The following is a 16,480-nucleotide window of genomic DNA, read 5'->3' on the forward strand; positions in this document are numbered from 1 at the left end:
ATTTATATAACCTAGTTATTTGAGCTTATTTCTGTATGTGGTTTTTCATATACCGTAATATATTTGTTTGTTTTTCAATTAAACTGCACAGGGTATGTATCTTTAGTCTCAGTTTTAAATCACAAAAACCAGACATTTTAACAGGGGGGTATTCACCTTTGAAAGTCACTGCAACTGTGTCCAGTTTTTTAAACATCTACGTGTAGCTGCCAGTCTAAATGGAAATAACACAATCTGGAGGCAGTCCTCCTATATTCTTCAATCTACTTTGTACCTTGTATATACCACTACAACAGTTAGTAAGACATATACAGAACATGATGGTACCACCACCATATCTGACAGTGGGGACATTTTTCTTGGGTTTAAATACCAACCACAGCCTTCTGGCGACCTCTGCATCACTTCAAAAATATTTCAACTCTCATTATTTCAGCAAACTGTATGATGATTAAATACCAGACCTTTTTATATAAAAAAGAAAATTAAATAGTAAAAAATTACACACCTGAATAAGTGAACACAACAGTGACATTCTTTTTAGCCTTTGAGGCATCTTTAATATCATTTTTGTCAATAACATATTCAGCTGTATTTTGTCGTTTGGCATGAAGAGGAATTAGGTTTGCAGCTTTGTAGCAATCCTTTGTATCTTCCTGTAAAGAAAAAATTATTTTACTCAATGGATATCAGTTTTTTAACTGAACCCAAATTTGGAAACAACTCAAGCATCACGTGTGAGACTTACTGTCCATTTTTTGTAGTCTTTTGTCTCCTCCAAGAACCATGCATAATCTGAACAAGACCTGCACACCATTTTAACTTTTGTGTCCTTTGAATGCGTCACTGGGTCACAATTTTCAATGCAACTGAAACTGTGATATGGAAAATCAGTGTGATTAACATGAGCATTGTTGCACATGGGATCCTGGAAATATTTTGAATAGCTCCACATTGCATGTAGGAAGACATTTAAAAATGCATGTTTTTTAAAAAGATGCATTAAACTCCCAAAAGACCATGACAATATTTACGTAAAAACAAACTGATTGTGTCTACTGTATTCCATACATTCACTCCCACTCCCTGTTTAACATAACCTAGTAATTAGTCAAAAAAGAAGAAAAAAATAGAACAACACAAAACCAAATATGTAAACACATTGCACCGCAACAGTGCAACTATGCACACAGGTAATTCTTCTGTGTATCTTAGCTTTCTAATAACACAGTGCTACTGAGACTGGTGGAGGAGAAATGTTTTCTCCTGCTGCTGCAGTAACAGCAGATCTGATCTGCCTCCTTCATAGAATCAGACTGGATGGATTTCATTTTCAGGTCCTCACAATATAGAGCATTCAAACTACTTTTATAAACAAATGGTGAACATTTCTTCTGTGGAGCAGGTGATTTAAAAAAGAAAGCCTAACAACATAAAATGGGGAAAAACACACAAAAAAAGAAATGTGCAAATTAAAACCTCTACTGGATGGATGGATGGATGGATGGATGGATGGATGATGGATGGATGATGGATGGATGAATGGATGGATGAATGGATGGATGGATGGATGGATGGATGGATGAATGGATGGATGGATGAATGGATGGATGATGGATGTATGTATGGATGGATGGATGGATGATGGATGAATGGATGGATGGATGGATGGATGGATGGATGGATGGATGATGGATGAATGGATGGATGGATGAATGGATGGATGGATGGATGGATGGATGGATGGATGAATGGATGGATGGATGGATGGATGGATGGATGGATGATGGATGAATGGATGGATGGATGGATGGATGGATGATGGATGAATGGATGGATGGATGGATGAATGGATGAATGGATGAATGGATGGATGGATGGATGGATGGATGGATGGATGGATGGATGGATGATGGATGGATGAATGGATGGATGAATGGATGGATGGATGGAAGGATGGATGGATGATGGATGAATGGATGGATGGATGAATGGATGGATGGATGGATGGATGGATGGATGGATGATGGATGAATGGATGGATGGATGGATGGATGGATGATGGATGAATGGATGGATGGATGGATGAATGGATGGATGGATGGATGGATGGATGGATGGATGGATGATGGATGGATGAATGGATGGATGAATGGATGAATGGATGGATGGATGGCATACTAAAATAAAGAATTAAAAACATTAAGACTGAATATAAAATATTAAAATAAAATGATTGTCACAATAAATTTTAACAACAATAGTTTTCCAATATAGTTAAACTTTCGAATAAAGTATATAATCGGAGCAATAGGAGATGCAGAAGCAGAAGTAGAGCTGAGAGTGTGAGGGGGCAACAATACGAGATAAAACAGTTCTACAGTATCAGTTGTCCTAAAATCTGTGGTGATGTCTTGGCATAAATAAAATAAATGAATTAATTTATTTTTTAGAATCTAATTATTTGACCAAGATCTAAGAAAATCTACTCAACTAATCTACTATTCTTAGATATCTACTTTATATCATTTTGTAAATATAAGAAATGAGGAATATACAAGGCTGAGGAGAGAAACACTTTGACAGGAACACAAGATTTAAAAAGAATGTTATTTCTGGTGAAGATGAAAAGGTAAAAGGGTTGACAATCACATTTATTCCAAACCCAGCTACCCAAAGATTAGAGTATTTTATTGTTGAATAACTTACAAACCATAACCCTTTCATTTGAAAATAAACAATTTCTGGCCTGGCTAAGCTCCTGATGTTTCAGCATCCAAATGCCTCTGAAGATTCAGGTAATAATAAAATATAATATTTTCACATGAGGACAGCTGTCAGATAAAATATTCTTAAATAAATGATACACATTTTATATTTTTGTATTGCTGTGTTTAACTTTTTCTATTTTCCTAAAGCTTTTAGACTTGTGTAAATTATATCATTTACAAATGTGTATTAAACAGCAATTCAACATCTCATTGTTTGGATTAAAGTATATTTTTCTTTACCTCCTGTTAATCTTCCCATCATTTAACAAGGTTATTGTTTTTGATCATTGGCTTAGTTTTCATGTTTGAGTTTGATTTTTTCCTTTTTTTTATTTATTTTTTTATTCTAAAAACTAAGCAATCGAATATGTTGCTTATTTTACAGCTATTCAACTATGCTCCTATATGAATGTCATCAAAATAATAATTTTAAATACTTTTATAGCTAACAAACATAGATGACAAGATTAGAGAACAATTCAGAGATTTTTTCAGAAGTTCCAGTACCTCACTTGATCCGACTCATCTAAGGTGGGGGTCAGGGTGATGCATATGGATGCCGTTTCCTGAATTTCCGTCTCCAACTTCAGCTTCAACTCATAGCTGTGAAAGCTTAATGGATCTGGCAGACAGTTTCCTGGAATGGTTTGTGTTGATTGTTCTGATTTTGCTTCACATTTACAATCCTTACCTATGAAGAAACTTGTATCATTAGCACATACAAAAAACGAAGTCCATTTTTATTCATACCCCTGGCAGATTTAAGCTATTTTCATTAAACCAGGAAACTTTATTCAGAAGTGGTATGTTGAAAATTATTTGTACACTTCTCAACAACCAATGGAAAATGTTTTACTGACATTAGAGCAATTGAACCCTTCGTATCTTTTTGAGTCTTTGAGGTTGGAAGACCTTCTTGCTATCAACCTGATTTTATAGCTGCCTCCACTGATTTCTATAAGATAACTTCAAACTGAAATCTGCCAGGGGCAGGGATATTTTTTGGCATGACTGTAAGAGTCAAAACTAAATATCGAGAATGAGGAGTCTCCCTGCACATCTTTGAGGGTTTCTGTTTTTTTTTTGAGGGTTTGTTAAAAACATTGCTCCTAAGTCATTAACTTAAAAACATCAGCAGACCAGTAATTTAACAGTAAAGTGAAAACAATGGGTATATAACGATCTTTATGTGGAATTCTAACTGGCTGAAAACTTGGTTTGTTTGTAAAGCTCAATCTCACAAGCTGCACCCAGGTCTAGTTAATGCCCATCAATGACTCATCCAACAACCTCTAAAACACTGCAGGCTTTACTTGTTTCAGATAAATTCAGTGTTCATGAGTGAAGCATAATAAAATGTTCAACAATCATAGTCATGTTACTGTTTCATGAGCCAAAAAGAGCAAAAAGGTCAATTTTATATTTGTCAAAAACATCCTAATGATCTCTAAGACTTTAGAGGAAATATTCTGTGATACCATGCCATGGATGGCAGCCTCGGTACTTCACTCTGTTGTACCTTGCATGCATTTGTGAATTTATTTTGCTCTCTGCCACCATTCTGTGTTCACTTTCATTAGTGAGAACCTCCTCACATCAAATGTTCTTCAAGGCATTTTTATTCTTGGGGTTTGAATACCTCCCAAATGTACTACCAAAATGCAGACAGCATATTAAGTGTCCCACCAGGGATAAAAACACACTGGACTACTGCTACACAGCTTTAAAAGATAAATATTGCGCTGTCACCAGGTCCTCTTTGGATCTTTCGGATCACTGTCTGCTTCATCTCATTCCAACATATAGGCAGAAATTAAAAACTTCTAAGTCTAAGGGTCAGACTGTTAGGAAGTGTAAAGAGCAGTCAAACCAAGAACTACAAGCCTGCTTTGACTGCAAAGACTGGAGTGTTTCTGAAGCTTCAGCCATAAACCTAAATGAAGCTGCTTAAACTGTCACTTTTCAGTTTCAGATCAGTTTTTTGAGAAGACGTGTGTGCAGACCAAAGCCTTTTGCACATACAACAACAATAAACCATGGTTCACTTCACAACTGAGAAAGCAACGTGGAACAACTTGGAAAAGTTGACTTCAGCAGAGCCTGAGGATGGGTTGTAGGTCTGAAGGGGGAGGGCAGGGGGTGGTCACGAACAAATCAAAACAGACAACTTCTCCTCCGTGGTTCAAACCGGGAAAAATAGGATAAACCGTGGCATTTGACTGAAACAAACAAGGAGGAAACTCGTCTCCTTGGAAAAATCCCTGTGGGTTTTCATCTTCACCTGGGTAGCGGCTACGGTCTTCAATTGGGATATAAATCTACTGATCTTCTTATATCAAACAGATTTCCAGCTTTGTCAAGTTCTTCTGGGGATGGCCAGTGTGGAGGAAAAGTAAATCCGCCCGTGAGCTCCTGTTTCTCCACATATTGCTTCCTTTGCATGACCGACGACAGTTCACACTGGAATAGCGCCAAGCGTTGGGTTTCGCTGCTATTTATCACTCCTGGCATTGACGTCAGAGCTGCAGTAAATGCTTGGAGGTGTAGTAGCAGTTTGTTTCCTGTCCAAATGGACGATGGCCCAACAATGCCTAGAGTCAAACAAAGTGGTGGTAGTGTGATGGTCTGGGGTTACTTTGCTGCTTCAGGACCTGGAAAACTTGCTATTAATGTAAGCATAAATTCAGCTCTCAAACAAAAAATCCTGAAGGAGAATGTTCAGCCATTAGTTGGTAACCTTAAACTGAAACACACTTTAGTTATGCAGCAGGAGAATGATTTGAAGCAAAGGATCCTGAAGGAGAATGTTCAGCTATTAGTTAGTGGCCTTAGGCTAAAACAGGCTTGAGTTATGCAGCAGGACAATTATGTGAAGCACACTAGCAAGCTCACATCTGAGCAACTTAAAATAAAAAATGATTTTAAAGCAGCCTACTCAAAGGCAGGACTTTAATCTGACCGAGTTGCCGTAGCGTGACCTTTAACAGGTGGTTCAGGAAAATTTATTAATGATCTTAAATATGTAGGTATGACAAAAAAAGGAAAGAAAATCTGATAGGAGGCTAATATCTAGTTACAAAAATTCTGTGATTCAAACGGAAAAGTCTCATAGGTGGCCTTTGCCATTTTCTCTAAACTGTCTTGTTGGATTTTTCTGGTGATGCAGCTCATGAATAAGTAAAGTGTATGAGTAAAAATACAAGGTGACCCTTTGATCAAAAGTTAGTCCTATCTTAAAGTTTTTTCCCTTCTTTTTCTGTCAGTTTCAACCTACATTTAGTTCAAAATTTATACATATTAAAAGGGACCCTAAAAAGATATTTGGTAGCTAGAACATATAAATTAAAATCGGATTTTCTTTTACCTTTATACAATTTATGTCTTTGTGCGAACAAGTGTTTGTTTTGATTCTTAACATTCCTTTAAAACAAAATAACAAAAAAAAAACAACTATAAAACAAAAACCAAAAATCTTACATTTCCAATCATAAGACTTCACTTTGCCTGTTATACTTGAGTCACTTATTGAAAGTGTAATCGTTGCATCTTTCCGATTTACTGAATTCGAAGGAGTTGCAGTGATTTGCCATGCGGACCTTACAACTCTTGCATGCTTCTTTTTCTGAAAGTAAACACAAGTTTTATATTTATTAATTACACAGTATATACCTAAATACAACTAAACAGTCTGTTGTAAAATAAATTACCATTTTCTTGTCAAGGCTTAACAACTGCTCATCAGGACTGTTTAGTTTCATGACTGAGTTCTCATCACATGAGCCAAAAACATCCACCTCCAGGTATGAAAATGCATTCCATGCTTTAATCTTCACCTGGACAGATCCTGTAAAACATCCTCAAAATGAATTACTAGTAAATGTATATAGGTATTTCAGCTTTTCTTTTCTGTGATCCTACCATATCTGACATACCTTGAAGTTGGTGACAAATCTGAAAAATTTCCCTCGTTGTATTCATTTCTCTAGTTTCAGAAAATGTCCCATTTTCTCCAGTCAGTGAAAAGAGGAGGAGGACAGGATCTCCGCGGTCGAGTGAAACTTGAAGAGTAATGCATGCAGAGCCAAAACAATCATCTGTCTCTTTCAGCAGGCTGGCCTGAAGCCCAGCTAGCTCTTCCAAAACACAAACCTGAAGAATATGCATAATTACAGTTTGTGTGTTTTTTTTTTTTATGTTAACATTTTCTCTTCAGTAAAACACAATTTAGTCATTCAGTTACATTAAACTGCCAAATGAACCAGTTTACACAGTTTGCCAGCAAAGCATTCAACACTGACAACAAAATTGATATTTAAGACAATTTTAGAAAGAAATTATTACACTATAGTTTGCAGGGAAAACCTAATAAGCATAAAGTAGGACAGAACAAAAGAGTTAGTGTAGTGTAATGAAGAAACGTAACAGTTGTAAATCTTAAAATACTCAGCTGGCTCAAAGAGAAGAGCATATTTATTGTTCAGTTTTACAATAACTATTATTATAACATGACGAGGAGGAATCTAGAAAAAATCATTACATCTTCCGTAAAGATGTGTCAACATTTTTAAAATAATTTATCTTTCATTGGGGCAGCATAATCTCACTCTATTTGTTTTATCAAACCTTTAATTGGAGCTGATTATTTAGTGGAAAAAATTGTTTTCTGAAAACAACAACATGCCTTCAGTGATTGTATCTAAATCACTGAAGGCACAATTGTTTTATACAGGACTGAGATGACTATGGATGGCTGATCTTCTGTCTGTTGATTCATTTCTGTGTTGAGTTGGACAAATGTTTTGGATCATTATCCTACTGAAAGGCACAATGAGGACCCATTATCTGGTCAACACTTTCAGATTCTCAGTTAAAATGTCCTGGTATTTCAAAGAGTTCATGATTCCATGCAGTCTGTCATGATGGCCAGGGCCTTTGGAAAGGTAGCAGGCCCACAGAATGAGATCATCTACCATACATGATAGTGGGAACAATGGTGCCACCATGGCAATGGCTACCAATATCTGCCCCCCACCCACTAGAGTTTAATGGTCAGACAGTCGTATTTGTAAATCTTGACAAAAGGACAAAGTTTGAAAAACTCCTTCTATCTGACAGCAGAAACTTCTCTGCAGATTCCAAAGTTATTGAGCTTGCTTTTCAAAAACATAAAGAATGTGAAGAAAAGGGGAAGTAAAAACAGTACAAGTGGAAAAGTTTGTTCAGCATCAACAGTTTCCTAGGTGAGGCGGACAATCTCACGTTTTACTAAATGTTTACAACAGGCACACAAGGCAAAGTAAGTAGAACTGTCAAATTTAATTAACAACAAGCTTTGGGCAAATGTGACAGTGTACAGTAATCAGTGTTAAAAAACAAATTTTATTTTCACTTGTGTTATTTTGATGATTTCATACACATTATTTTTCTCTCTCTCCTATTTAACCTTCAAATGTGTGTGTTTCTTTTTTTTTTTATTGATCACACAAATACTCTGCAAAGTGAGATCATTAATTCAGTTCAGAGATTGTGTATCGATGTGTGGCTGCAATTAATAACTTACATATTAGTTTATTATGGCGATTATTAGTTTAATACCAAGGAGTTGTTTTAGTTGAGTAATTAACCATTTTTCATCAATTTCTACATTTTGTGGTGTAAAAATTTTTTTGAAGAAAAATAAATGTCCCAAAATATTAGTCTAATTCTAAACATTTGTAGGTCCGGCCTTGGGCTTCGTCTTGGATGGTCCGGTCTTGGTCTTGGCTTTGGAGGGTGCCATCTTAGACGTGGCTCCATGTCTGCTCATTAGATTCTGTGACCCAAAGATGCCAGTCTTTGCTTAATAACTCATGTTACAGTGAGGTTTTGCAATGTCCACCTTTATGGTCAGGGTCTAAAAGGACTTACACCTCTGTGTCATGTTTAAACCTCAGGGAGAAAGAAAATAATGGCGTACAAACTAAAAATTAAGAGAAATTCTGATGAACTTAAAAAGTAAAGAATAAACTTATAGTAAATCCTTCAGTTATATGTGAATAAATGTACTTAAATTGAAGGTTGGCTTTTTGTGAAGGTTATAATGTGAGGTTATGCCACAATGAAAGGCTTTTTCACATCTCTATCCGGGGTGCATACAAATCTGCCAGCATCTGTACACTTTAATGTTAACACCACGCACGGATGTCTGAAAGTCAAAAGGGTTACAGTTGAAATGATGAAGACCACAGGATTTAAGCACATAATTTTAAATTCTGGGGGATTATTAAAGAAAATTGTTACTCTGATGAAATTCACGTGAGGTTATGGATCCATGGTGCGTTTCCAGATTTGCCCACCAGCAGGTTGATTTGACTTAATAATCAAATTTATGCTTTTTTAGCAGCTTATTTATGCTATTTTGTCCCCTTATCTGTAATTTACTTGTGTTTGTGCTGTTGTAACGCCTGGATATCCCCCATGGGGATCGATAAAGAACATTTTATATGAAATTAAGGGTAAATTAAAATCCCAATGCCCCAATTAGGTCTGCAATCAAAAAATTTTAATGTTTTGGAATTGGAAAAATATGAAGAAAATATGTAATATGTTTTTTTCTTTTTTTACTAAAGGACAATACAAGCATGTGTACACATTTATCACTGATTTACCTGAAGGTCTGAAGAAACTTCTGGAAAAGTCACCAAGTTAGATGCATAGATAGTCAGCTTGTGGCAGCCAGGGCCAAGCTGCTTCAATGCATCTGGGCTCAGTGTGATGTTCTGGGGAATATTTCCTTGCTCTACATGTAAGCTAGCAAGCAGCCTGTCATCAATTTGTATTCTGTAGACCACATTTGTTCCTGAAAATGGGAAAATACATTTATAGTGAATAGCAGTTTAACATAAAACATACACTGAGAGAAAAATAATGGCTCAAAAAATAAAATAAAATAAAATCTCTGAACTCCATCTTTTCAAGTGGCAACATCAAATTGGACAAGATGACATTTTGTATTATGGTCACCTTGTTTCATACCTGCTTTTACTTCTGTTTGAATTTGAAATGCTCCTCCATGCAGGGCTCTGCAGTTGGTTTCATAAAAGGATGAATTTCCAGCAAAGCATCTGATGGCACCAATCTTTGCAACAGGCTCTTCAATGGTAATTATCTCCTGGGCTATAATGTGTCTTTCACTGTTGGTGCATTCAAGCGCCACAACAAATGTACCTGGATGAGTGTATTTATGCACGGCACTGCTCTTCAACCTGAGAAAAGGATAGGTTTTGGTGTGGGCTTGTAGCTTTTGGGGAACAACATCAATTCAGAAAACATTTCGCAAAAACAATACTAAAGATGCAAATCAGAGTTTTAAAGATGCATTGTCGTTCATATTAATTATAAAACCTATTGATTTCCAGCTAGAATTAATGAATTGAAGCTAATATAATACTCATCTTATTGATACCAAAGCAGGGTAATTTTTATTTTGTGGAGCACCAATAATACACTCGGATTCAGATCGGGGAGGCCATTCCTCCCGATCACGCCTCTCCAGGTGTCACTGTCGTTCCCCACGTGGGCGTTGAAGTCCCCCAGCAGAATAATGGAGTCCCCGGGAGGGGCACTATCCAGCACCCCCGACAGGGACGCCAAGAAGGCAGGGTACTCTGCACTACCACTCGGCCAGTAGGCTGAAATGATAGTCAGAGACCTCTCCCCAACCCGAAGGTGCAGGGATACAACCCTCTCATCCACTGGGGTAAACCCCAACACGAGACGGCTGAGCTGGGGGGCAACAAGCAAACCCACACCAGACCGCCGCCTCTCCCCGTGGGCCACTCCAGAGTAGAAGAGAGTCCAACCCCTCTCAAGGAGATGGGTTCCAGAGCCCACGCTGTGCGTGGAGGCGAGCCCGACTATTTCTAGTCGATATCTCTCGACCTCCCGCACAAGCTCAGGCTCCTTCCCCCCCAGCGAGGTGACATTCCACGTCCCTAGAGCCAGCCTAAGCATCCGGGGATCGGGCCGCTGAGGTCTCCACCTTCGTCCGCCACCCAATCCTCTTTGCACCGGTCCCTCACGGATCTGAATCCGAGTGGTGTTTTGTTATTGGACTTCTGTGCTAGTCACGGATTGTCCATAACGAACACCATGTTCAAACATAAGGGTGTCCATCAGTGCACTTGGCACCAGGACACCCTAGGCAGGAGGTCGATGATCGACTTTGTTGTCGTATCATCAGACCTTCGGCCGCATGTTTTGGACACTCGGGTGAAGAGAGGGGCTGAGCTGTCCACTGATCATCACCTGGTGGTGAGTTGGATCCGCTGGAGGAGGAGAAAGCCAGACAGACTTGGCAGGCCCAAGCGCATAGTGAGGGTCTGCTGGGAACGCCTGGCGGAGCCCTCGGCCAGGGATGTATTCAACTCCCACCTCCGGGAGAGCTTCGACCAGATCCCGGGGGATGTTGGAGACATAGAGTCCGAGTGGACCATGTTCTCTGCATCTATTATCGATGCTGCTGCCCATAGCTGCGGCCGTAAGGTCTGCGGTGCCTGTCGTGGCGGCAATCCCACAACCCGGTGGTGGACACTGGCAGTAAGGGATGCTGTTAAGCTGAAGAAGGAGTCCTATCGGCTGTGGTTGGCTTGTGGGACTCCTGAGGCGGCTGACGGGTACCGTGAGGCCAAGCGTGCTGCGGCCCGGGCTGTGGCAGAGGCAAAAACTCGGGCCTGGGAAGAGTTCGGTGAGGCCATGGAGAAGGACTACCGGTTGGCCTCGAAGCGATTCTGGCAAACCGTCCGGTGCCTCAGGAGGGGGAAGCAGTGCTTTGCCAACACTGTTTATAGTGGGGGCAGGAGACTGCTGACCTCGACTGAGGACATTATCGGGCGGTGGAAGGAGTACTTTGAGGATCTCCTCAATCCTGCCATCACGCATTCCGTGGTGGAAACAGAGGCTGGGGACTCGGGGTTGGACTCTTTCATCACCCAGGCTGAAGTCACCGAGGTGGTTAAAAAGCTCCGCGGTGGCAAGGCTTCGGGGGTGGATGAGATCCGCCCTGAGTACCTCAAGTGTCTGGATGTTGTAGGGCTGTCATGGTTGACACGCCTCTTCAACATTGCGTGGCGGTTGGGGACAGTGCCTCTGGACTGGCAGACTGGGGTGGTGGTCCCCCTTTATAAGAAGGGGGACCGGAGGGTGTGTTCCAACTACAGGGGGATCACACTCCTCAGCCTCCCTGGTAAGGCCTACGCCAGGGTATTGGAGAGGAGAGTCCGACCGATAGTCGAACCTCGGCTTCAGGAGGAACAGTGTGGTTTTCGTCCCAGCCGTGGAACACTGGACCAGCTCTATACCCTCTACAGGGTGCTCGAGGGTTCATGGGAGTTTGCCCAACCGGTTCACATGTGTTTTGTGGACTTGGAGAAGGCATTCGACTGTGTCCCTCGTGATGCCCTGTGGGGGGTGCTCCAGGAGTATGGAATCGGGGGCCCTTTATTATGGGCCATCTGGTCCCTGTACGAGCGGAGCAGGAGTTTGGTCCGCATTGCCGGCATTAAGTCGGACCTGTTCCCAGTGCATGTTGGACTCCGGCAGGGCTGCCCTTTGTCGCCGGTCCTGTTCATAACTTTTATGGACAGGATTTCTAGACGCAGCCAAGGGCCGGAGGGGGTCAGGTTTGGGGACCAGTGGATTTCGTCTCTTCTTTTTGCTGGCCCCCTCTAGCCAAGACCTACAGCATGCGCTGTGGCGGTTCGCAGCCGAGTGTGAAGCGGCTGGGATGAGGATCAGCTCCTCCAAGTCCGAGGCCATGGTACTTGACCGGAAAAGGGTGGCTTGTCCTCTTCAGGTTGGAGGGGAGTTTCTGCCTCAAGTGGAGGAGTTTAAGTATCTCGGGGTCTTGTTCACGAGTGAGGGAAGAATGGAGCGGGAGATCGACAGACGGATCGGTGCGGCTGCCACAGTAATGGGGGTGCTGTGCCGGTCCATTGTGGTGAAGAGAGAGCTGAGCCGAAAAGCAAAGCTCTCAATTTACTGGTCGGTCTACGTTCCTACCCTCACCTATGGCCATGAACTTTGGGTCATGACCGAAAGAACGAGATCACGGATACAAGTGGCTGAAATGAGCTTCCTCCGTAGGGTGGCCGGGCACTCCCTTAGAGATAGGGTGAGGAGCTCGGCCATCCGGGAGGGGCTCGGAGTAGAGCCACTGCTCCTCCACATCGAGAGGAGCCAGTTGAGGTGGCTCGGGCATCTATACCGGATGCCTCCTGGACGCCTTCCTCGGGAGGTGTTCCAGGCACGTCCCACCGGGAGGAGGCCCAGGGGACGGCCCAGGACACGCTGGAGGGACTATGTCTCTCGGCTGGCCTGGGAACGCCTTGGGCTCCTCCCGGAGGAGCTGGAGGAGGTGTCTGGGGCGAGGGACGTCTGGGCGTCTCTGCTGAGTCTGCTGCCCCCGCAACCCGGTCCTGGATAAGCGGAAGACGACGAACGAACGAACCGATAATACACAGGGTAAAAAAGAAAAGAAATCACTGTACATACACATACATGTAAATACTGCCCCTTTATACTTATTTTTATTTCATGTAACGTCTATATATTTATAACTAATGTCTCTACGCTGTGAGCGCTGGAAACCACAGTCAAGTTCCATGTTTGTGCACACAAACGTGGCCAATAACCTGATTCTTATTTAAGGTGTTTTACAGGAAAACAAAAGAAAAAGATTAGACAAATGAAAAACTGTTCAGGAAGTTGGTTCTAGAGCTATGGGGTACTGCATTAATGACATGAGGCTTTTACTTGGTTTATACTTGTCCAGCTACTCGTAAATTGATTTACTTAGGTGATCCAGTTCAGATTAAAGAGTGGGTTTTATCAGGACTGTGGCAGAAGCATTTTGATTGAGCTATAGCTGCCCAATTGACTGTTTAAAGACACCAGTAGAGACACCATTAAAATAATCAAACTTGAAATAATATCGTTCGTTCGTCGTCTTCCGCTTATCCAGGACCGGGTCGCGGGGGCAGCAGACTCAGCAGAGACGCCCAGACGTCCCTCTCTCCAGACACCTCCTCCAGCTCCTCCAGGGGGAGCCCAAGGCGTTCCCAGGCCAGCCGAGAGACATAGTCCCTCCAGCGTGTCCTGGGCTGTCCCCTGGGCCTCCTCCCGGTGGGACGTGCCTGGAACATCTCCCGAGGAAGGCGTCCAGGAGGCATCCGGTATAGATGCCCGAGCCACCTCAACTGGCTCCTCTCAATGTGGAGGAGCAGCGGCTCTACTCCGAGCTCCTCCCGGATGGCCGAGCTCCTCACCCTTTCTCTAAGGGAGTGCCCAGCCACCCTACGGAGGAAGCTCATTTCAGCCGCTTGTATCCGTGATCTCGTTCTTTCGGTCATGACCCAAAGTTCATGGCCATAGGTGAGGGTAGGAACGTAGACCGACCAGTAAATTGAGAGCTTTGCTTTTCGGCTCAGCTCTCTCTTCACCACAATGGACCGGCACAGCGCCCCCATTACTGTGGCAGCTGCACCGATCCGTCTGTCAATCTCCCGCTCCATTCTTCCCTCACTCGTGAACAAGACCCCAAGGTACTTAAACTCCTCCACTTGAGGCAGGAACTCCCCTCCAACCTGAAGAGGACAAGCCACCATTTTCCGGTCGAGTACCATGGCCTCGAAATAATATCATGCAAAATTTTTTCTTTATCCTGTTTAGATAGGAAACGTTTCTAATGAGATTTTTAAGGAGTTAGTAGGCTCATTTTTATATGTTTTTGTACTCCATAACTGAGCTACTCGGAATACATAGCTTTAAAATAAAAGTAGCCAGAGAACAGAGTTTTGAGTTACCACACATGTGATATTGGTTCAGATTTGTGATTACCAAATGGTAGCCTAAATTTGCGAAATAAGATGCTAACCATTTTAGCACAGTGCCAGAAAATATCCTCCACTTTCACAATCTATCCATCTGGATATTAGTTGTGCTGAAGTGAACAAGACAGATGTTTTTGATGCATCACAGTTAAGACTTGCCATTCAAAACATATCGAAAAGAACATGTATGATTTTATTTTTTTTGCAGCAAGAGGGTCCTGGGTTTGAATCCCAGCCTGCGGTCTGTATGTATGTTTGCATGTTCTCTCCATGTTCTCTCCATGCATGAGTGAGTTTTCTCCGGGTACCCCAGCTTCCTCTCATCATCCAAAAACATGTCAAAAGCATGATTAGGTTAAATGGTATGTCTGATGTGCCCTGAGGTATGAGTGTGTGCATGCTTGTCTGTCCTGTGTGTCCATGTGTTGAGTTGTGAAGGACTGCCGACCTGTCAAGGGTGTACCCAGCTTCTTCCTCAATGACAGTTGGAGATAGACACCAAACGTTAGCTATTGGACAGATGGTCTCAAATTTGACTAGAATACTGTAGTTTATAAAAACATTAATGACTGACAAAATGACTGCAAGGTATTTAGGTCCTAATGCTGCAGTACAAACCCAAATCATCACCCGTCCAGCACCGTGCTTGACAGTTGACATGAGGTGTTTACGTTTTATGCTGATAATGATTAAACATGGCTACTTTGGTCTCAACTGTTCAAATGGCATTGGTCTGAAGACTGAAAGCATATTCAGATAGAAATGTGCAAATCAAAGTTGTGCTGCAAAATATTTTCTGAAGAGACTTTTTACACACTTCAAAAGAAGACATACATGTTCATGCTGAGGCCTGCAGAGACTGAGATGGAGATCTAAAGTTTTTCACAATTTCTCAATGCATTGCACAGTCCAACTATGGAGAAAATGTGCTTTGAAATTCACTGGTGGGAAAATTGGCAACTGTCCTAAACGTTTTCCACTTGTTAATAATCTTTCTCAATGTAGAATGGAGGACATTTAAATTGGCCAAACACCTAAAAATAAACACCCTCCCCAAACGGAAGCTCTGGCTAGTCTTGGGAACAGTTAATCTCTTGTCTCTTGCAATTTTAGAGGGAGTGAAAAGAAAAACAAGATGGACTGATGGAGGGAACTAGCTCCAACTGTGTTGTAATTATAAACAGACTGGTGACAGAAAGCAAACTGGAACACTAAGGAGATTTTGTGGGTAGATGATTTTGAGTAAAGCAGTCAAACTGGGTAGTGGTACCAAACAGTCTCAGCTATGCATGAAACATAATCCCATTAATACTGATCATTTGTGCTCATTTGAATTTGTTTCATTATTTATTTGAATGCCACATAATCAGTTGTGTAAAGTGAAACATTCCATTAACACTGGCACTCACCCGTTCAGACCATGCAGATGAAAAATGTGGTCATCTCCAGTCTTTAACGTACAGTTTCCCCATGACGACTGCATATGCCATTTGGCTTTAATTGTGATGACATCATAAACAGCAGCCACAACTGGCACCGACAATGTGAGCACTAATGGTTTAAACAAAGTAAATATGAAATTAGCAGAGCTAATTAGAAGAGCTCAGAGGTATATTTGTTCACAATAAGATAAATTAACCATGGATCTTTTTTGTTCAAAAGCTCCATTTTGATGTAACACAGGAAATGGCATTTCAGCACTTCAGTATTGTTGCAGCACCAAAAATGGGGAACAACATCTAAATACTCAACAAAGCTGTACGTGTTCTGATGTGTTCCAAATGTGATTCCACGACAACAATCTGGAGTTAATACTGAGCTATGCAGCATGTAAGTCCTACA

At 41.5% G+C, this 16,480-nt stretch overlaps 1 protein-coding gene and 1 long non-coding RNA gene across 2 annotated transcripts in view; both read right to left on the reverse strand.

The window, feature by feature from the left end:
- LOC124870874 (polycystic kidney disease protein 1-like 2) overlaps positions 1-755 on the reverse strand; it is a 45,495-nt gene extending 44,740 nt beyond the window's left edge. The window contains exon 1 of the mRNA XM_047369698.1: positions 749-755. Coding sequence (XP_047225654.1) covers positions 749-755 — 7 coding nt within the window. The remainder of the gene's footprint in view (positions 1-748) is intronic.
- A 17-nt stretch (positions 756-772) lies between these two features.
- On the reverse strand, positions 773-6,367 carry LOC124871680. Its single transcript, XR_007039076.1, has 3 exons — positions 6,249-6,367; positions 3,279-3,462; positions 773-875 (listed from the first exon to the last, which is right to left on the reverse strand). It is a non-coding gene; the product is annotated as an uncharacterized LOC124871680 (long non-coding RNA).
- Positions 6,368-16,480: the final 10,113 nt, after the last annotated feature.

Source organism: Girardinichthys multiradiatus, chromosome 7 (assembly GCF_021462225.1).
Source record: "Girardinichthys multiradiatus isolate DD_20200921_A chromosome 7, DD_fGirMul_XY1, whole genome shotgun sequence".
Lineage (NCBI taxonomy): Eukaryota > Metazoa > Chordata > Actinopteri > Cyprinodontiformes > Goodeidae > Girardinichthys > Girardinichthys multiradiatus.